This window comes from Sphaeramia orbicularis, chromosome 7, assembly GCF_902148855.1.
Source record: "Sphaeramia orbicularis chromosome 7, fSphaOr1.1, whole genome shotgun sequence".
Taxonomy (NCBI): domain Eukaryota; kingdom Metazoa; phylum Chordata; class Actinopteri; order Kurtiformes; family Apogonidae; genus Sphaeramia; species Sphaeramia orbicularis.
Window position 1 is genome coordinate 47,013,027 of NC_043963.1, and position 23,311 is coordinate 47,036,337.

The 23,311-nt window shown below is 36.1% G+C and overlaps 1 protein-coding gene across 1 annotated transcript in view; it reads right to left on the reverse strand.

Moving 5' to 3' along the window:
• Positions 1 to 21,256, reverse strand: part of LOC115423164 (paired box protein Pax-7-like) — an 84,878-nt gene extending 63,622 nt beyond the window's left edge. Inside the window, exons 1-4 of the mRNA XM_030139902.1 lie at positions 21,172 to 21,256; positions 20,309 to 20,544; positions 19,316 to 19,460; positions 18,936 to 19,064 (exon numbers count right to left, since the gene is read on the reverse strand). Of these exons, the coding sequence (XP_029995762.1) occupies positions 18,936 to 19,064; positions 19,316 to 19,460; positions 20,309 to 20,544; positions 21,172 to 21,256 (595 nt within the window). The remainder of the gene's footprint in view (positions 1 to 18,935; positions 19,065 to 19,315; positions 19,461 to 20,308; positions 20,545 to 21,171) is intronic.
• Between the last annotated feature and the right edge of the window lie 2,055 nt (positions 21,257 to 23,311).

Below are 23,311 nucleotides of genomic sequence, written 5' to 3' on the forward strand. Positions count from 1 at the left end.
GCACTGTGCATGTGTCTGGTAATGCACGCCATTTGCTGTCATGTCAGCTCTGGAAATTAGAATATAACAAGACTCTTTAAAATGTTTTCTCAAGGCAAACGCCTCACAAACCCTTTCAGTAGTATTGTGTTTCTCTAATGCAGCTTACTGTAATATAAGCTACAGGTTTTTCTCATAAATGTGAACAATGCCATATTTTTTATTTGACTTGCAAATTTTAATGCTTGTGCTGACAATACAGGGCCTTGAATTGAAGGTCTGATCATTCCACTAATTGAGTCCAAAGCCAAAGTTTTAAAAAATTATTCAAAAAGCACAAAAGAAAATACCACAAAATCTTCCAGTTGGCATCAGGAGCTGCTCCACCAACAAAGGCCTTCAATTCAAGCCCAAGTGGGCAAAACTGAGCTGAAGCCGAGACCAGCACAGCACAGCACTGCTGCCGCTGTCTCTGCATGCGCTACCATTCACACAGTTCAGCATTGTTCTTGCCTTTGTTCCAATACAGCTCCGACACAATGGTATTTAGTCAACAAATATAAAAAAAAAAATGTATAGTAAGCAGCAGGAATGTGTGCAACGTAGGCAATTTTACAACGATGAGTAAAATATTTGCCAAAAGATTTAGGAACTCTGCACGCCGCGTAATAGAAAGAAAACTTAAAAAATAACAACTTGTGTTGCAGGCTGCAGGCTGCAACCATAAACATATGGTCACAGACAGAGCTATAGGAGCTTTTACAGGCACAGTGTGTGCTCCGAGTAAATGCTACATAGAACTGGCACTGAACTCAATCCAGCCCACACAAAGATGCTGGCTTTATCAGGGCATTATGTCTTAGCAAACTGCTATTAAATGCAAAGTCTTTATCTCCTTTCCTCCTCAGGCACTGGCATGCAAGTGTCTTTATTTAGTAGATTAAAAAATATACCCATATAAACAAAAATTGCAGACTGTCAATATAAACACTGATAAAGATTACAGCTGGGAGCAAACATAATAATAAGAGGCACTCTTAAGATATACTCGACATAGCAAAGCCCTCAGTGGACAGCTGCAGGCTTAAAAAAGCAATTGCATAAAGTTTTAAAGAGAGATAGAATAATCTTATTTTGGAAGAAAGTAGATTAACAATCAGAGAAGAGTGAAGATGAAGTGTTTTGTGTTTGTTGACTTTTCTTTCCAATTTTGGTTTAAAAAGACTCATTCGGAGTCTGATAAATTTAAAGATTGGGGGAATGGGTGGAAGTGGGGAAGGATTTTATCTGCCTTATCACTCAAACATCCTCTTTGCATGACGATACCACTGTCCCTTTAAAGCCAATGGAGACCACAGAAAACCCTCACAGGGCCTTTATTTATGGATCATACACGGTGCATAAGGACCGTCCGATTAAAAAAAAAAAAATCTATTAATTGTGATGTATGTTTATATTGTGATAATCCTATTAATCACGGCTTATGTTGTTCTTTTGTCGTCTGAGTTTATTTTGTTCAGCCACAGTTAAAACGCTTGGTATGTCTTGTTGGTTCATACAAACACTTTCTAAAATGGTTTAAAATCACCAAAAACATATTGTTTGTGCTGTAAAATGACAACTATTTTGTTACAGTGCTAGCATGAAAGAGAGAAAAAAGTAGAATAGAAGAATAATTGCTTCAGGAAAAAAAAATGCTTTAAATCACAAAATCAAGGACGACAGATGCATCTCTGTTTTGTGTGGTTTTGTCTTTTACATCTTAAAGAAATTATGTGACATTGATCATTACAATTGTCAGTTTTGACTGTAATGAAAATGTTTATTGCATAATATTTGTCGGCTGTGTCGTGCACTTGGCAAATAAGAAATGCAAGTAAAACCTCAAAGAAAGATGTAAATGACTGTCGTTGTAAAAGGTTAAATCTGACAGTGGGCGTCGACTATAATAAACACCAGGACAGGAATAGGCCAGAGGATGCGTCAGTCGGTGCAGTGACAAACCCCGCTGTGTGAAGCTGAGCGTTCCATCGCTTCGCTGGCTGCCTCAAAATGGCTGCACTCGAAGCTGGCCATGACTCTCACAGTTGGTGGAAAGGGAAGAAGATGTATGATGTGTTTACAGCGTTTGTGGAAGTGAGGGAAAAATCACAAATATGGCAGTGAAGAGATTTCAAAATAAAGGGCAAAAGAGCAGAAAATGAAAGATTTAGGGCCAAAATGAACCAGAGCGGACAGGGTTAACTACTTATTAGGCTTGAAATGCATGAACAAGCATTTAATCGACTAGTATTTTTCATGCTGAAGGGTGTTCTGTGTCAACTTGTAGACCTGTAGATGCCACAGAAAAACTGCACAGCTGATCTGAGATTTAATCACAAAAATATCAAATACCTGATTTTGTCTCGGTGCGTATAGCGAATCACAAATTACAATAACAAAGTGTGTATTGGTATTGTAACCATCATTTTTATAGTAAACACATTTTGTTTCTGAATTTCAAGGTTCAAGTTTATCCATTGTATTTGCATCTATACGTACATATACATATACAAAGCAAATATAATAGAATGAAAATGAACTGAAGGTAATTGATGGTGATAATCTCACAGAACTCAGTCTTTCTCTCCTCTCTTCCACTGTCTTTTGCTTAAAACTTTTAAAAGCCACAAGCTAAAGACAAAAATTGGGAGAGATTCAAATTAAGTGTAGAATATGCACTTTGGCCTTACACCTCTTAAGGTCCACGACCTTCAACTCAGATTTAAGGTTTAAAATGTGTCATCCCCAAGGCTCACTGGAACAGTTTGCATCTGATTGTCATGCAGCTGGATTGTGGATCGTTACTTCTAAGTTTGTAGCGCTGGTAGTTGCTTCAAGTGAAGGGGGGCAACCTATCCCAGGTGGAGGACTTTAAATATATCATTGTAGGATTGACTGTAAACTGGTACAACTTCTGTTGTGGTGTGATCATGACCAGAGCTCAGTGGAGAATACGGTCATAAAACCAAGCCCCCAACTATGAGTCAGTCCATATCTGTACCTTCACCCTCAGGGATACATGCAGTTATTTCATCTCCCTGTTGTCCTGGCAGCAGCTGGACCTCCTGTTGGGGAGTTGGTGGACGTTTCAGGAGACGGTGAGGACTGTCCCAATACTACAAACCAAATGTCTTTGATCTTTAGATACTGTTCATGATTGCGCTTTAGGATTCATCAGTGGTTGTAGTCACCTCACTCACCACTGAACTGTACGATAAAACTGAGGGGCCTTCATTAAAGGTTCACCCATTGGTTGACTCCAGTGGCGGCTGCTCGTCTTTCAGACAGGGGAAGCTCATTGTCGGCTTACATCAAAAAAAAATTGTCAAGTTATTTAAACATAAATTCGGCCCTCCGTTCCTTTTTAAGAAAATGGTCAGTGACCTTATCGTACCAAGTACGCGTCTTTTCCAGGGACTTGATAGCTAGTTCACTCCAACCTAGCCAACAGTATGATTGATTTAATTATCTACAAAACAATATTAAACTCGAACAAGAAATAATTAAAGTACGTAACTGAAACAAGAAAATGTTGAAATTATGTTAAATTGAAACAAGGAAGTGCAATTCACAAGCAGAATGTGCGACGGTATTAAACTGAACTCTGTCAGTGAAGGAGTAGATCTCAAAATAGCTGTCAATCAAACAGGATTCAGCCTTTCGACTGATCTTCCAATCAGCACATGGAAGCCCGGCATCCAGCCCGGCCGAGCTCCGCCCACAGCTCCATTCACTCCCAGAGACACTGAGTGTCTGGGGGCGGGACAACATCGTGGCATTTATCCAATTACCGTCCAGTTTTGAGGCAATGAAAAAAACAGTTCCACTCAGTTCCACTGAAGTGCATGGACACTGAGCGTCTACGAACAAATGCACTGAGCAGAGATCGAATGAGAAAACAGTGCAACGGGAATGTATGAGAAGTGAACAACATCGAGTCCGCTGATTTGTGATAAAGCTGATTCTGAACGAACTCGTCTTTGAGATGAACGTATTCTAACACATTTGTAGTCAATGAAATGTCAACACAACCGTAAATATTTAGCCATTTAATTTGAGTAATTTTTGGGGAAGATGAGCATCCCTTGCAGTCTATGAGAAATCGCCTCTGGTTGACTCTGATCTACAGGTTCTTCTTGGGTTGGTGCCTTCATACCTATCTACTCTCCTTCTAAGAACCAATAGCCATCATGCCTTTACAGACATGTGATATTTATCATCTGAATGTTCCCAGGAAGCCTTCAGCTGTGCCCCCCTGCCTGAACACTTTTCAATTGGAGACAAAAATACCAGAACTCATTTCACTACAAGCTTTTTATACCGTCTTAGTGACTAGGCCAGGGGTTCCCAAAGTGGGAGTCACATGATGGTAGCTGGGGGGGGGTGTCCCTAGATGATTTTCAGAAACCTCTTGATGTGATCCCTGAAGTGATTACGACTGATAAAGGGCAGTTGTGGTACCTGTACTTTCAGGAAAGCATATTGATGTAAGAAATAAAATATGTAGAAAGTGCTTTTATTTTGAATAGGCTGAGAGCTTAGTTTAACACCATGCACATTAGGTCATCAGTGACGAACAGCTGAGGCACTGCTGGGCCTACAGGTTTGACTAATGGTGTCATATTAATTAAAAAAATAAAAATACACATAAAAAGGCCAATAATGTTGTAAAACAGACATATTAACCTAAATAAACAATACCATAAACCCCCCTTGAACCCCTGCACATAAAACAGAACACAATGAGTAAAATGCCAAGTACCCACAATGCAATGCAGTTAATATGCCACAGTATCCAGCGTTTCCGCTCATAAGGTTCCGCCACACCATACATTCGATACAAAAAATCCTTAGACTTATTATACATATGTATATATGCGTAAGTATATGTATGTATATGTATACAATAGGCCAACTATTTTCAATAAGAAGCCACTCTGTGCTGCTGTACAATCTTTATCTCTGTATTTTTTTTACCCTCTAAGAATTATGCACATGCTCCAAACCGTCGGGCATACACAACCGCATTCTTTTCAATGTAAACATCCAGTAATGGAACCAGTCGTACTGAATTTACCCCGTTTATTTATCATTTACTATAGTAAACTTCACTTTATTTGGATATTCAAAACTACACAGTTAATGGGTGTAAGAATAAAACGGATGTAAAACCAGCATGCTGCGTGCTGTACCAAATTTACCCATGTAGTGCACATGTGCCGAACCTTTCTGGGGTAATCGGAAGATCAGCACATGAAGGGATGTTTTTCTACACTGAGTAGAGCAGGCCTACTTATTGAATAATACTTGTGTGACTCCTGTGCGCACTTTTTTTATGATTCAGTCACTTCTGGGATAGTTTGGGTCGCCAGCCTCTGGAACTGTCATTTTGGGGGTCATGAGTTTAAAAGTTAGGGAACCCCTGGACCAGACAGCAAGAACCCTTTGGACAGTGCCTGTGTTTTTAATTGTCTGCTGACCTCAACCAAATGATGGTGACTTAAACTACATTGCTTTTTTAAAATTTTGTCATACCTTTGTTATTACTTTGTGGTATTACTAAATTACTGCCTGTTTTTTTTATTTATTGTTATCATCAAACTTTTAGCCTGTTTTGCATTATGGTGTGTGTGCTGCTGACCTTTTGGCCAGGTCACTCTTGTAGAAGAGACCTTGATCTCAGTGGGACTTTATCTGGTTAAATAAAGGTTAAAAACAAACAAAAACAAAAATAATGGCCTATAGCAAGTCAACCCCATCTGCAGGTTAGCGCTGCTGTGGTCTGAACTAGCCTGTCTCAACTTGTGTGCAGCTTACAGCCGTTCCTCAACTCACAGTTTGTCAAATCACCAGCGGCAGGTTTTAGAACACAGTGTCACAGAGTTTTCTCAGCTGTTGTGAAGTACTGCATGATTATCAGTCATTTCCTGGTATAATCCTGTCTCAATAGTTTTTGTTTTCTTTGCTTATTAGAGCCAATACCAACTCCTCTAAACAACAGAGACAGAACAGATGTAGAAATGTTCAAATATCTCCTATTTATTTTCTGCACTGTTTCATTAGTGCCAGAAATGAAAATGTAGTAAACTTGAAAATGCTACAGGTTTAATCCAGCTCCAGGAAAACCTCAAAACTAGGCAGTGAAAATGTAAGTACAGAGAGTCACTGATCTGGAACTGATAGACTTGTTTCATTGCATTGGTGCTGATCTTGTGAATCTTTGGTCTGAACTCATCTTAAGGATTTTGGGAAACAAACAAACAAACAAACAAACAAACAAACAAACAAACAAGTACTCGAATGACGTAAAGATTCCAGGAAGGAACTCACTGTTTAAATCACTCTCTCAACACTTTGAATAACTCCAGGTGGGATTGGACTTTCTAAGTTATCCTTAAATAATCACGTCTTTAGGTGTTTACCATTAAGGAATCTTTGTAGGTACTTCTTAATCCATCAGAACTCAAATTCCAACCCTGGTCATCATTAAAACTGATGCCAGATTTGATGCCGTAGGACACAGGTGTCAAATATGTGGCCTGGGGGCCAAATCCGGACAGCCAAAGGGTCCAATCCAGCCCGTAGGATGAATTTGTGACATGAAAAAATTACACTGAAGAAATTATCAATCAATGTTGTAAAAATCATTTTAATTTAGGTTCCACATACAGACCCATTAGGTCTCATTTGGGTCAGACCAGCCAAATACTGTCATAATAACCTATAAATAATGACAACTGCAGAGTTCATCTTTGTTTTAGTGAAAAAAGTAAAATTACATGAAAATGTTTATATTAACAAACAAAAAATATGAATAACCTGATCAAATATGAACAACTTGAAATGTCTTAAGAGAAGTAAATGCAATTTTACCAATATTATACCTGTTACTAAATGTTTTGTGTATTTGTAGTTGTAGTGTAAGTTGCAATGCACATGTGTAAATGATAAAGTGAGGCAGAATATTGGTAAAATTGCCCTTGTTTTTCCCAAGATATTTCAAGTTGTTAATGTTTTTTCAGATTTTTAAGGAAACATTGTGGATGTAAACATTATCCTATTATAATTTTTCTTTTTTCAGTTATTATTCGACTGGTCCAGCCCACTTAAGATTTTATTGGGCAGAATGTGGCCCCTGAACTAAAATGAGTTTGACACCCCTGCTGTAGGAGGACCATGTTGGAGTATTTATGGGCTGTGAACAGGAGCTTCCAGGACTGTCGATAACTTCCACCACAACAAGTGTCTCACTTCATCAGAGTCTGTACAGAACGTTGATCCTTAGTCCTACTATGTCCCACATATGGAGACATTTTGTTTTTGGAGAGGATGCATTATTTCAAACACATTATTCCCAGGTTTAAGTGTCTCAAAAATTTTAGCTCAATTTTCAGAATACCAACAAAGGAAAATTGTTCAGTATATAATTTATTATATTTGAGAATTTTATATTATAAAATGTCAAGAAATATGTTTAAACTAGACAATACAGCTGAAAAGTCATAAAAAATATACATTATATTGGAGAGAGTTTTGATTTTATAAGGAAAATACTGTTTATTTGGTGTGTTTTTTTTTCATTTGGTAATTTATTATGGTGTACATGTCCTGCTTTTCCAAACATTAAATCAAAAGGAACAACATAATTGCCATTTTAGTTCTTATTCAACTTTATTCTTGTTATTTTTTGCATCAAGAAAATAAAAAATGTGTTGAAGAGATCTAAGGAGTCAAAATGCACCTGTACTTAAATGTTTTAACATACTACATTGATGGTATAGTTTGGGGACTTTAATGCATGATGTAAGTAACAGATGAACCAAGGATGTTTGTTTTTACATTTTTATTATTATTATTTTTCTTTAATAAATAAATAAATAAATAAATAAATAACATTTTCAGTTATATTGACATTATAATGACACTGTCAATCTAAGTCAGTCCCTCAGCATTAGAAACATGTTCCTTTTGCCACACAAATTTTGTGAACTCAATAGATTTTCATTTATTTTCATTTATTTTCTTTATTTTCACCACATTACTGAACACAGCTGATATTAGATAATGATATTAGAGTTTGTAGACAGTGTACTGTATGTATTGTCCGTTTTACTCCTCAGTGTCTTCAATTATCATTATTTCTTTTAATGTGACGCTTTTTTTTAATCAAATGAATTAAAATAATATCAACCTTTGGAAGTCTTACTACTTTTGCATCACTATGAAGAGAAGAAGCACATGTGTTTAGTTCATCCTTCAGTTATCATTTTGCTTGGCATATTTCCTTTAGACACCTGCTGCCTGGAGTGGCTGTAAGAAGCTCAAGGTTTATACTTTCACCCAGAAAGCAGTAAACACAGCGTAGTAAATGTGCCACAGCAAACCCTCCCACTGCAGATGTACATTTATTCAAAGCAGAGCATTAGAAATTCCGATCAGCTCAGCAGCACAGGGGAGAAGCTTTCCTTTCAGTGTCTGGCCGTTGTCCAGCTCAATCGTGTCACTTTGAGGGAGTCTATTCAGAGGTATTCATGCATCTGCCTCCAGGCGACAATGGGTGCCACTTTAAAAACTGTCAGCTTGCTTGCCTCAAGCCTTTGGTTCATATTGTTGCTTTTTCTTTAATAAACTTGGAGGAGTTCATCAACTCCTTCAATGGCAAATGCAGACACAAAATAACAGATGGGCCTCTCCACTCCTTATACTATTTTCTTCTTGGCTTGTAAGTAGCTGCCTGTGCATGGGCAGGGGCAGGTTATTTCAGGAGGCGAACAGAGCTGACCACATGCTCATCCTCCACACATGTTTGGTTAAAGCTGATCACCTTACCCCTCCAGGTGTTTCCTTGTATGATCAGACTATAGCATCATAACTGATACCAATAATGCAATCATACACAACATGTATTCAAACAATAACCAGGACTTTTTTCTCAAGGCCTGAGGTGCTGTGGATGCACATCAGAGGTAAATATACATAAAATATACATAACTGTTAGACAATTATTTTTACCATATTTTGTTATAGTTTGATATTTACCCTTGAGGTGCCAGATTTTTTTTTTTTTTTTTAAGTTTTCAGTTTCAATATTTAGATTTTAAAAAGCTGTCTGTCTCATTCACTTAGGCTGTTTGTCACAATATTGCAACTTAAGTGCTTAAAGAGTTAATTTGACTTAGGTTGTTGAATAAAATGTCTCGGGTGCTGCACTGAAGATTTATAAGAGCAGGAAAAACCTTTGCACTTTCATCTAATGACACAGGACAAGACATATGTGCAACCAATAATAATGTTATCAATTTAACAGATCATGGTCAGTTTCATTCTCTCACATCAATCACATTGTTGTCAGTGGCTTCATAAGAAATGTACACACTCACATGTGTATCATATAAATACATATGTGTGTGTGTGTGTGTGTGTGTGTGTGTATAATAACATGACACATTTGGCCAAAGTATGATAAGAAGATGTGAAGCTACTGCGAGGATTGTATTGGATATTTAGACATTCTGTCACTACATTCCTATCAGTGGGTTCATTAATCCACCCAGTACCCAGGCCAGCAGCGTTATTATCTAGGATGGATTTCTGAACAATGTTCAGGTCCCATTATGACCATAGTGCCTGTTAAATAAGTGGCGCGAATTATTTTGTATTCAGTGAGTGAAAATGGCCATTAATCCACTTTCATACCTTTCAGTAGCATCAACATTAACCCCCCCCTCCACTCCCACCCGAAAAATTTGCAGTGCAGTAATCTGTGCAGTATTTAAGGTCATTTGATAGCCAATTACATTGGATGGTTGCATTTGATGAATGTGATTTCCTCCATGGTTTGATGGAGAAAACCATGAATAAGCCATCTAATACGCAAGCACACAGAGACCTCTGCGTGGAAATTTTAAACAGGATTTTAGAGACGCATTCACCGGCTCGCTAAAATAATTCCTTCCACCATCCCCAGCACACGACCCTTATACTCACTGCTAATTGGAATTATCACTGACACAATTCCATTTGATTTTTGACTACATCACAGTCTTTTTTACAACAATTAAAAGCAGCAAAAAATATGTTTTGTTTTATTTTTTTGTTATTTAATTACGTGGTATAATATTTATCTATGTGAATGCAAATATTGTTTTATTTTTTATGTTATGTTTTATGTTTCATTTCTCACATTAAGAGTACCTTTAAGAACACAGGTTAAATCCTTATGTTTTCTGGGAACCTGTGGACTTGAAATATATATTTTAGGAATATTTAACTGTAAACACTGTGGGCATATTTTCTATGATGTTCGATTTGAAACCCTTTTTATTTTAGTGGAATCACATTAACAGAACATATGGGGCATTGCCTCACATATATACATAGACAACACAGCATATTTTACAGTGTCTATTAAATATACATGTAAAAATCTATATATTTTTCCAAAGCATGGGTGGGGTGTAGGTCCTGTAATATATAAATAACTATTTACTTTTCAAGGATGTTAGGATATTTTATGTTGTTTATAGAAAAAATGTGGCTTTGATATTGAGAGGTTCTTAATTAGCATTAAATTTAAGTCAAATGATGTTTGTGGGTTACAATAATATCAATTAGAGTCAAATAAAAGAAAACACAGATTGAAGATGGAGAAGGAACCTTTTCTGACTCATCTTTCTGCAGTTAAATCATGGGCCACGAGAGCCAGTGAGTTAAATTAAAGAGTGTCCACGCTGAATCCTTACACAGCGCTGCCAATAAACCAGTCCAGTATAAAATACCAAACTAACCTCTGAAACTCTTTATTTTGTCTTTTAACCCATAAAGACCCAAACCTCCCCTGGCGACCAAAACCATCTACTGATGTAAAATGTTTAATACCTGTCGATCCACGAATCCATGTAAATAGTTGGTGTCAAATGCAGTTTATTGTTTTTTCATGGTCATCAGATATGACCCAATTGGACATTCAGAGGCTCCATAGTTACCGTGGAAGCACTGTCATCTTCTACAACACTGATTCACCAGTAAAACCCATGGAGTTGAATCAATGACAGTGGATGGAGACACTTGGTTTATGTTCAGTTAATATCTTTGCTGTAAAAGTCACTTTTCCTTCCATTTTCTCTGTTTTTGAAATAATAACCCCCAACTTTAATCTAAGCTTTTTATAAAGATCTATATAATCAGTGAATTCAATATGGGAAAATAGATGATTTTCACTGAAAAAACACAAAATACAGAGGATAATATTGTAATAAATGATGAAAAATCAGTTAAGAAAGGTTAAATAGAGACAAAAATTTATTTGGGAACTGACACAAAAGTACCACTGGGTCTTTATGGGTTAAAATGTTCCTTGTATTTTTTATATACAAAACATATTTGGGAGAATGTTATAGCAATCACTGCAAATGCAAATCCAAGGGATGATTTTAAGAAAACCTTAAGGCTTAATAGGGAAAATTCAGATAAATGAGAAAAAAAAAAAAAAAAAAAAAAAAACAAAGATGAGAAAAAATGTTCCCCCGACAGGCTTTGGACTCCTGTGTGGACCTGTGTCCCTGAGGCGTCGTTGTTATGGGACTCCCTCCCTTAATGCACTGCTCTAGTAATGAGCTCTTCATGTTTGGAAGTTCTCCACAACATTCGCAGAGGGCTTCATTAAAGACCAACCAAAGTGCTGACATTTTATGAATTTGTTGTTGCCATATTGTGTGCGCTATGTGTTGTGATTTCTCTGTTTGCCATTGTCCTGTGTGTATCCTTTGTAAATGGACTGCTAATGGGATGCACAAGGCTTCTGACTGCCCTCAACCCCATTTTGCCTGTTTGCTCTTTGTGCACCGCTCCTCTTTTGTTCGCTGATCAGCTTCCCATTGGGTCGCCAGACAAGATTCTTGGCATTTGTCGGTGAATGAAAGGAGGATTAAGGGATGGCTACTGAACACTCCATGGCAAAGGAGTGGGCTGCTATTCTACTATTCAAAGCCCCATCCCAGTTCAGCGGCTCCCCTTTATATATATTTGTTTTCTCAAAGACATCACTGAGAAGACCAAAGTGCTACATGAAATAAAAGAAAATCAACAAGTAGGTCAGCCCCACCAAAAATGCTAATGGGTGTTGAAAAACAGAAAAACACTGCAATTAGTAGCATTCAGGATCCTAATGTGAGTGAAACACAAAGTGATTTGCTTTAACATTTGTTCTGTAAATCCTCATTTAATCAACTTCTAAACTGATTTATTACTCAGCCCATAAAATGTGCCTTCAAGCCTTCAATCCCTTTAGACTGTCTGAACCCATAAAGACCCAAACCTCCAGCAGCGGCCAAAAGTATCTACTGAACCATCTATTGATCCACTAATCCTATCAATACATATAAATAATTGGTGTAACATACAGTTTGTCATCTTTTCATGGTCATCAGATATGAAACCATTTGGACGTTCAGAGGCTCCGTAGTTACCATGGAAACACTGTCATCCTCTACAACATTGATTCACCAGTAAAACCCAAGGAGTTGGATCAATGACAGTGGATGGAAACGCTCGGTTTTACGTTCACTTATTGATATATTTGCTGGGAAAAAAAAGTCACTTTTTTCAGTTTTCTCTGTTTTGATATATACATATGTATGTATGTATACATATTTTGAATTAACTCTGAGTTTTCATGAACATCTAAATTAAATACAGGACATTAAATCAAGGAAAATATATCATTTACAGTGAAAAATGCAAAATACAGAGGATAATATTATAATAAATGACGATAAATCACTTAAGAAAGATTAACTGGAGAGAAAAATTCATTTGGGAACTACCACAAAACTTGCACTGGATCTTTATGGGTTAATCTGAAAAGGTTTATGCTTATGAAACAGAATATTTTGACTTATTGCTTGACATGTCCCTCTAGTCCAAATACAAATTCATAAGGATAACTTTTGCACAGCGACAATTCCAAATTTATTCTGAATTTGATGGTTTTCATGTTAACAGTATATTCTGTTTCTATCCTTCAAATGAGACCTGTGTCCAAATAAAGCCTTTTCATGTTGGATATAGTAATATTATTCAGTTTTATAAGTATTCTATGGACATGTACACAGTGCACTCAGAGTGTGTGTCACAACTGCAATTTGTACAGCTATTTGTGACACATGTTTACTTAAATATGAGGTGAACGATCAATGGATTCAATGGCTGGGGTAGAAATGGATGGCCAAAAGAAAAGCACTGTTTTGGTGGGAAGGGTAAACACACCGACTGTAAAACACTATGTCTCTGGATCAACAGGTGTTTGGATATGTTCGGTCTTCTACAGATGGTGGGATGCCGAGTCCACACAATGAAGACTATGAAGAAACATCGAATTGCAGTCACACAGTTAAATGTTAGCAGGTTTATTAGTAACATATTTGTTTCTATTACTCATGTAAACATAGTCCTGGTATACTGTCTTGTATAATGTAATGTATTACTATCAGATTTTAAATGACATGTTACACAAATGTGAAAAGCCTTTTGAAGTTCACAAATGACACTGTTTATATCATACAAGTGTAGTGATACGAAATAATTAATTTGTAATAATGATACAGAGGAAAACCCATTTACTCCTGTTTTCCATGAATGTCTTATGAAATATCTAAAAATCTCAAATGAATAAACTGAAAAATGTTCATATATTAACCCTTCCATGCATGAATTATGAGAACCTTAAGATTTTTTTCCTGAGTGTTTCTATTCCTCTTTAGGCATTAAAAAAACAATGCAATTGAAAGAAAAATGTATGAACTTATTTTTCATGGAGTTACAAAAATGTCCACTCAGCTGGACACCATGCATTTAATTTTTGAAGCAAAGAACATGTATGTACTGATATACTGTGTGAAAATTACGAAATAAAAACATGTTTAATGCTGCTAATCCAATGTTTTGTCACATTTTCACATACTCTAATACTAGTTATTCCTTCATGGAGATAATATGCAAAAAAACCCACCTTTTTGTTAAAAAAACAACTGTTAATTACAGTCTAATAACGCTATCAAGCAATTTTTTTACACTTAAACATATCACTGCAGATTAGGTGTATAAAGAACAGCCAATTTACAATAACGGTATCAATTGCAGTGTATGGGATGGTGCATAAGTGTCCACTGTGTTGGCTGATATGGAACTAAAACAACAAAACCCATGAATATAAGAGAACAGCTGGAGAATACCTGTCCACTGTAGTGACCACTATGCATGAAAGGGTTAAATGAATCAGATAAGCCTGAAATACATTATTATTATTATTATTATTATTATTATTATTATTATTATTATTATTATACATGTTGATTTCTTCGACTTTTCTATAAAACAGTTCATTTTTTATTAATTTAGACATTAAGGCAGGGGACACCCTAAACATGTTGTATGTTCATTGTACAGATCTTTTTTGTAATATAGGATTTTTGAAAAATTATATTCCATGCCTATATAATTATAAAAACCTTTCTTCATGTTTTTCTACATTAACTGATTCATTATAATAATTTTTTTCATGGTCCTCGTGGTATTTTAAAAGTCAGAAATCCTGCTTTACACGGCTGTTCCTCTGTGTTCTGATTTTTTCCCTCTTTTCTTACTTCTTGTAGATGTTATATGTTGTTTTGATTGACTAAGAGAAAATGATCAACAGTGAACATGTACAGACTAGTGATGACAGTAATCTTAAATGCTGACCTCAGCAGAGTTGGTGTTATACATGTAGACTTATACATTCAAACATGTATATATCTGTCATCATGTGTTAATCTGATCACACATTAAAGCCATAAAAATAACACTGAGGTTATATGTTTGTTCTAAAACCCAGAGTAGGTTTTGTCTCCTCAGATCTTCACAAGATTTGACTGTTTTTTTCTTCCTGTTGACAATGAAAAAAATAATAAAGCCGAATAATTAAGTCACAATTTCTTTTGTTGATTTTCTGATACGTCTTAAACATTTAGATGTAAACCTGACTTTAACCATAAAGATCCAGAGCTACTTTTGTGTCGTTCTCAAATGACTTAATTTTAACCTTTCACAAGCGATTTATCGCCATTTATTATATTATCCGCTGCATTTTGCATTTTTCATCATGTATTTTCCTGTATTTAATATCAAATTTAGATGTTCATGAAAACTCAAAGTAAATTCAACATATTATCCTCTGTATTTTGCGCTTTATCAGTAAAAATTAAGTATTTTCCTGGATTTAATTCATTGATTTTGATGATATTTATAAAAGCTCAGATTAAAGTTGAGGGTTATTATATTAAAATAGAGAAAACTGAACGAAAAAGTGAGTTTTCAGCAAAATCTATCATTAACTGAACATAAACCAAGCGTCTCCATCCACTGTCATTGATCCAACTCCATGGGTTTTACTTGTGAATCAATGTTGTAGAAGATGACGGTGTTTCCATGGTAACTACGGAGCCTCTGAACGTCCAACTGGGTCATATCTGATGACTATGAAAAGATGACAAACTGTATTTTACACCAATTATTTACATGTATTGATAGGATTAGTGGATCAATAGTGATTAACAATAGTTATTAAATATTTGTGATCAGTAGATGCTTTTGGTCTGTGCTGGATGTTTGGGTGTTTAAGGGTTAATCTACTCGAACTCATGTATTACCATCAAAATAAAATTCCTCTCTCAATATTTGAGACTGGGACTAAAATACTGTAGTTTTAGTCCCTTAAGGACTTAAACTGGTTCCTGTATCATGAAGACCCTTTCCTCAGGTGAACCAGACCAGATCCTGGATTCAGCAGGACTATTCAGAACAGGGCTATTTTCAGTGTTCATGCTTCTTTAAAAACATTGACTATAAACAAAATAAGCTCCGAATGACAAAATCGACCTCATATATGAAGTTGTTTTCATCATGCTATGTCTTTTCTAAATTATTTAAACCTATAAAAAACCATTTTGTGTCTTCAACGTTCACTCGCAACCAACAATAAATAAAACCTTTTCAACTTAAATAATGAATTGAGGTTTTTCACGATTGTCATAAATGTAAGCTGATCTCTGACTGACAAGACTGGTAATGATATTCAAATGAAACTAAATTCTTTAATTAATACATAAATTGTTAAAACTGGGCAATAATATTACCATGATATAAATGTTCATATCATTTGATATCGATAATTATCGCCATTCATTTAGAATCATTATTTCTTTTAAGAGCAGGTGAAGTTTAAAATAATTTGTACTTTTAAATGTAAAAGAAAACAAAATAAAAGACAAAATAGGATGACAATGGCACAGAAGACCAACAACAACTTGTCCTGTTTTGTGATTTATTTAATACAACTATGGATTAATAACTAAATAAATAATGTCAAATAATAAAAATACTACATATAAGCTGTATATTATTTTATTATATATCAATGTCATGTTGTGATGATGATCATAGGACTACTTCTTATTTTTATTTTTGTAGATACCAGTCTTCAATACTGCAGAAGAGCTCCTACTCAACCGTGTCTTCTTTTTTTTTTTTTTTTTTTTTTTACGTCCCTTACAAATATGAATTTGGTGGGAGACAGTGAGGGGGAAAGCGGAGGTTAATCCCAGTTTAATACACTGATGCACAGCCCAGGACCATGGCTGTGATGATTGTGTTATCTCCAGCCAACATTTGGGTCTCCCTCAATTTCAGCCCGGCAAAATAGCTGCGAGAAAGTGCAGATGGAGTGGAGTAAGTGCAGATGCCTGGGGAAAAGTGTTATTAATAGCTGGAATAGAACTTCCCACAGCCTCAGCTCTGTGTAAAGCTGCTTCTCATCACTTCCACTGGATTTGTTTGAAGTGCTCTCTCCATGCTCACTGTCAACCTTTTTCTTTCAGTCAGGATTATTCTGGACTCCAAATAGCCAGTGTTTTTTCCCCCCTCGTTTGTTTGTTTGTTTGTTTTATTGTTTATTTAGTTGTTGCCTACAATTGATTATAAAGGTTTTTTTCTGTTTTTAATAAAAGAAAATATCTTATTTACAAAATGTACTGTTTAAAAATACACATTAAACCATACCATCACAGGTCCAGTGAACACAGGTGCACATTCCACTCACCCTCATGTTATAGGGTTTATTTTCAGCAGGATCAATATATTCCTGTATTTCATCATATATTTGCTATGAATTCTGGGACATATTACATACTACTATGTGATAATGATGTTTCAGATGTTTAATAACCACATTATTAACTACATTGAATATAATTTTGTCATATGATGTATAACAACATAGCACTGAATATAAATCATGTTGTCATTTCTTATAAAAAATATATTTAGCTTCATTTGTTTATTTTTTTTAACTAAATGTAATTCAAGAAATACCATATTTTTTTCATCTTAACCATGAACTGTTCTTTTTTTCTCATTTGTTCACAGAATGGCCTTTACAGTATGGATCAGTTCTTCGCAGGTTTGGAAAATTACAAATATCATGTCAACACCAGCTGATGTGATGAAGAATGACAGCAAATACACCAGCTCAGATGTGGCGCTAAAATACACTCCAACACTCTGGAAAAATTGTGCCAAGGATCCATGAATAACATTCATATAAAAACAAATAAACGAATATTTTAAAACACTATCCAAACAACATGAGAGAAACCCTTAAAATCTTCTGCATTTGCGCCGTGGGCGCCACACCATGAAGTGAGCCTCTGAAAGATGAAAGTGAAAAGAAATAAAAGGCTCAATTTAATCTGCTTTAAGGCCCTTCAACAGAACGCATGTGCCTGGAACTGTGAGAGTGAGGGCTGATAGGGGATAAATATATTTCTTACCATGCCTGCAAGCTATTACACCCCTCTCCAACATAGATGCCTATTGAATAGACACCGGTTTCATTACCAGCTGTAATAGACTAAGTCTTCAAATTATTAAATGCCAGACGCGGATAACCGAAAGACACAAGCCAGCCTGGAAATGGTGGACTTTTGATAATGCACCAAAAAGAAAATGTCACCAGTCAAACCAGTGGTCAGGAAACACTGGGAGGTAATTAACAGACAGCTGACCCTGACACAAAGCTGCAAAGGAAAGAAGGAAAGGAGACAAATCCAGCTGGAGGTTATTCTGCCGGATTTCTGCTCTGGTCTCGGTCCCTGCAGTCCCTTTTAGCCATGAATGTAAAAGCAAAAATAAGAAAAAATAAGAAAAAAAAAAAAAAAAAAGAATGAGGAAAGGGAGATATTTACAGATCAAATTTGGTGTACTCCGAATAAATCCATGCAAGAAATAAAAACGATTAAAACGTTTTGGTGAAAAGAATGTAAATAAATAGTATCCAGGGCCTGTAACTGTATTTAGTTTTTCTATTTTCTTTGTTAATTGTTTTTAAGGCCTAAATGTTAACGCCGTAAATCCAATAAATAAAAAGGAAAAAAAAAAAAAAAAACATTAAAAAAAAAAACAAATAGTAGATTGGAATCCGTAGAGGTTGAGGTTTTTGCGGGTGACCTTAACATCCAGCTCAGTTCCACAGTGGACTTGCTGGCCCTGGCTGTTGAAAGTGCGCGGTGTTCTTGTCAGGGCGCCTGTAATTGGTATTGACTGGCACATCGGTCATCTGTCAGCATCGCTTTCAAGGGAGCGTTTAAGTAGCGCCACAGGAGCCCGATCCACTCCAGCGCTCCCCATCATACATTATTAAGCGGCTCCTGTGTCTACTGGGAAAACAGATTAATGGAGGAAAACCGAAGCGACAAAAAGCCCACTTAGGCCCAATTTGTAGACAATACATCACGTAGACTTTGGACGGAACAGCTGCTTTATGCACGCACTGGCTGCAAGTGCGCGCAACCGGCCTGGATAAGGAATGTCTGCGCTCCTACCTTTGTCGCCGAGGATGCCGTCGATACTGTGTTTGGTTTTCTTCTCCCCGTCTTCATCTTTTTTATCACACTCATCTTCGTCGTCCTTTTTTCCAAATCTACCTCGAAGTACACGACTGATGGAACTCACTGCAAACACAAGCCCATCTTCAATAAAATAATAATAATAATAATAATAATAATAATAATAATAATAATAATAATAATAATAATTTAATATCATCGTAATATTAATAATAATTTTAATAAGAATAATAGCCTAGTAATAATAATAATTATCGTTCATCATCATCATTATCATCATCAATTTCCTCCAGGGTATACAATAGTTTTTCCTAACATTTCTATTGCCGTCGGGGAAATAAATAAACTCGGCTTACCAGAGGAGGCCTCACCTGAAGGGACTGTGCTTCTGTCACACACGCCGTCCTTCAGCAGCTTATCCCGGATCTCCCAGCTGAACATTCCGGGGTTGTCCCGTTTGTACTCCTCTATCCTCTTCTCCACGTCCGGAGTGGCTACCTGCTGCAGGTGGGACGGGAAAAAAACAACAACACATTTACTACTGGAATGTCTGTGGAATCTAATTAAAATGATCCACTTAAATGTAAATAACAAAATTCCCTGGTGCGTAAGGAAGCAAATATAGTTAATACTGTTTATTTCATGCATTATATATTTAAGAAGTAGAGTAGGGTAATAGGTAGTAGATATTAAATGAATGCAAATGTTATGTTATAATAAAAAAAAAATCAAAGAGGCTTCAGGGTCTATAGAATAGAATAGAATAGAATAGAATAGAATAGAATAGAATAGAATAGAATAGATCTTTTTATTGTCACTGTTATAGAAACAGTGAAAATCCGTTTAACAACTCTGTTTGTAATTTAGCAGCAAAAACACTTAAAGTACAAAGACACTATATAAAAATATCACCCAAAATTATGCTGAAAATATATACTGAAAAGTGTTGATAATATACAAAAAAAAACCTCAAAGAAATACAAAAATATACCAAAAATGTAGTCTATACAACAAATGAAAAAAATATTTACCACATTTAAGGATATAAGTATGAGATATGTGCAAGGGAAGATTAAAAGACAAGGTGCATATATATATATATATATATATATATATATATATATATATATATATATATATATATATATATATATATATATATATATATATATATATGCCTAATAAAATTATATATCCAGTGTAATTCATTCAGTCCAAGTTCATGGGGCCTGTTTCATTTCCAGTCTGTAGCATAATGTAAACCTTTTTATTAATGGCTTTTTTTTTTTTTTGCTTTTTTTTTTAAATTCAGTAAATAACGGGTGTGTTCCAGAGTCGGTGGTCCTCACCCTGGGTTTGCTGCCTCCTATAGCTCCAGGCCGAATGGATCCGGTTTCCTGGTAGCGGCAGAGGATCTTGGACACGCACCCGTGGGAGACCCGCAGCTGTCTGGAGATGACGCAGGGCCTGATGCCGTGGTGGGCCATCTCCACTATCTTATGGCGGATGTGGTTGGGCAGGGGCCGGCCGTTGATGAACACCCCCCCGAGCTGGTTCACGCGACCCTGGCCCAGAGGAGTGGACACTGTGGACGACACGGGCCCACGCACACGGCTGCATTTGTCACCACAACTTTTTTTTTCCTTTTAAATGTTGAAAAGGTTGTTGAGCCTTGTGTTAAAAAAAAAAACTTGCTGGTATCCTTCTGATTTACTCAGATGGTTTTATAACAGATATTATTAGTATTACTTTATTATTTTTATTATATTTATTTTTTTATTTTTTTATTAGTATAATAAAGCTTTACTTACTTACTTATGACCTTATGTGTTTGTTTGCGTGAATATTGGTGACATGTATGTGAAAGGGGCCTGTGTGGGCTGAAGTGTTTTTCTGTGACACTGCTTCTGTTTATTAAACATCCTTTATTTCTTATACTTTGGCCTTTTTGTTTAGGCCAAGGCTTGTTTCAGTATTGTCAGTTGAATAATATTAACTATATTTTTCCTAAAACTTTATAAAATAAACTGCAAACCAGTCACATAAATTAAATGTTAAACTATGAAATAAATACAAGGAAAATTTTGAATCAGACTGAAGCTCCATTATTACATGATGTGTTTCATTTTTCATTTGCATTTGGACATGTTGGCCTCTGATGTTTTCGGGTTCTTTTCTGGATCTTCTCTGTATCTAGTGGGTTCCTCCTTACCTTCCAGAGGGAATCCGGTCCGTGGGTAGTTCTGACCGGGAGCCGGTCGCATCATCCTCGGTACCGTTCCTGGCAAAGACGACATCAATACCCCTAAAACAAACAAGGTGCAAAAAAAAAAAAAAAAAAAAAAAAAAAAAAGAAAACTAAAAGAAAAAATAAAGAGATGCCTCTTAGTTGTCCAGTCTAGTGCAGATTTGCTGGTCACGAGTGGATGAAGTGGAAAAAGGTCTGAAAGTTCCAGTGTGCGTGGCGCAGGAGGAAAGAGGCGTTCACGAACACGAAAAGCCCAAAATGAGTCAACCTGGAGGAGGAAAGTCAAGGAGATGCAAAGAGTCCTGACACTGGGCACACATGCACAGGAACACGGCTGTGCTCTGTCTGGGACTACAGCTTATTAAACCCACGCAAAAGCTGGACCACTTAGACGGTGCCGTGGACAAGTCTGGACCAGGCGGGTTAGAGGAGAGGGGGCGAGGCGAGAGCCCCCATAGGCTCCTGGTGCTTCCTCTGATTGGAGAGGGAAGAGCTTCAACAAGTTTCAGCAGCCAATTGGATGGAAGGGAAACACACAAACACACACACACACACACACACACACACACACACACATACACACACACACACACACACACACACAGGCCTGTAATACACAGAGACTATAATTTACACAACAGAAGCTCATCAGCCTGCAAATATTTTTCTATGGTCCTAAAAGTGCTGATGGGTGAGCAGCAGTCTGAGAACATGAAAACAGACCCAGTGGTCCTGTATCTTACCAGTATGTTCTGAGGATCAGTAACAAGTTGAATGTGTGAGCTTTTCAGGTTCTGTCTCTGTGTTCCAGTCCTGGTCTGGATGCAGATCAGAACTTCCACTGGAGGAGAACTCAACTCATTCATTCAAAGTCCATATAATGGCCAGAATACAAAACCTCCTATCTGAAAAAATCACTTTTTTCAGGAAACAAAAAAAAAAAGTTTAGTTTTATTATAGTATGGTCTAGGAGGTTTTTGTCAGGTGACCTTCATGTCATAAGAAAGGGCGGGATTATCTTGCAGATAGACTGAAAATGTGGAGTCGTCCTTGTTCTCACCATTTAATGTGAAAACTCAAAATCTAAAATTTGCAGATAGGAGGATTTGTTTTTTGGCCATCGATATGACTTCCTATCAGCGTTCAATAGTCACTGTACTGATATCTGTAAACATTCCCATGTTATAAACAATCAAAATATGGACCATTATTAGTAAAGGCACATTTTTATAATTGAACAGTTCGTAGTGGTCACCACAGTGGACTGATATTCTCCAGCTGTTCTCTTGTATATTCATGGCTTTTGTTGTTTTAGTTCCATTTCAGCCAACACAGTGGACACTTATGCACCATCCCATAATACACTGACATTCAGACCATTACTGTAACTTTGCTGTTCTTGATAAACCTGATCTGCACTAACATGTTTGAGTGTTGTTTTGCATATTATCTCCATGAAGTGAGTAATAACTAGTATTACAGTATGTTAAAATGAGAGAAAACATCAGATTAGCTGCATGAAAAATGTTTTTATTTCATAGTTTTCACACAGTATATCACTTTCTGATATTGCGTTTTTAAACATTTTCTTTTTGGCTCCTGGTAAAGTTCCATATTGAATTCAAAATACTTCTATTGACTTTCATTTCTCTTTGTGAACATAATTGAATTGTCCAATTTCTAACCTGCCTTTTATTTTATATTCCGTTTTTCTGCTTGTTTTATACTCTCTTGTTTACTGTACGGTGTCCTTGAGTGCCAAGAAAGGCACCTATAAATAAAATGCATTATTATTATTATTATTATTATTATTATTATTATTATTATTATTATTATTATTATTATTATTATAAATACATGCTTTTTGCTTCAAAACTTAAACACGTAGTATCCAGTTGAGTGGACATTTTTGTAACTCCATGAAAAGGAGGTTCATTTAAAAAAATGTCATTTGCATTATTTTTTTCAGGCCTAAAGAGGAATAAAAACACTCAGGAAAAAAATCTTGACTACAGTTCTCATAATTCATACAGGAAAGGGTTTAAAAAAAAAAAAAAAAAAAGGTCAAAAATGCAAACATCAAAATGTCCTAAACTGTGAACAA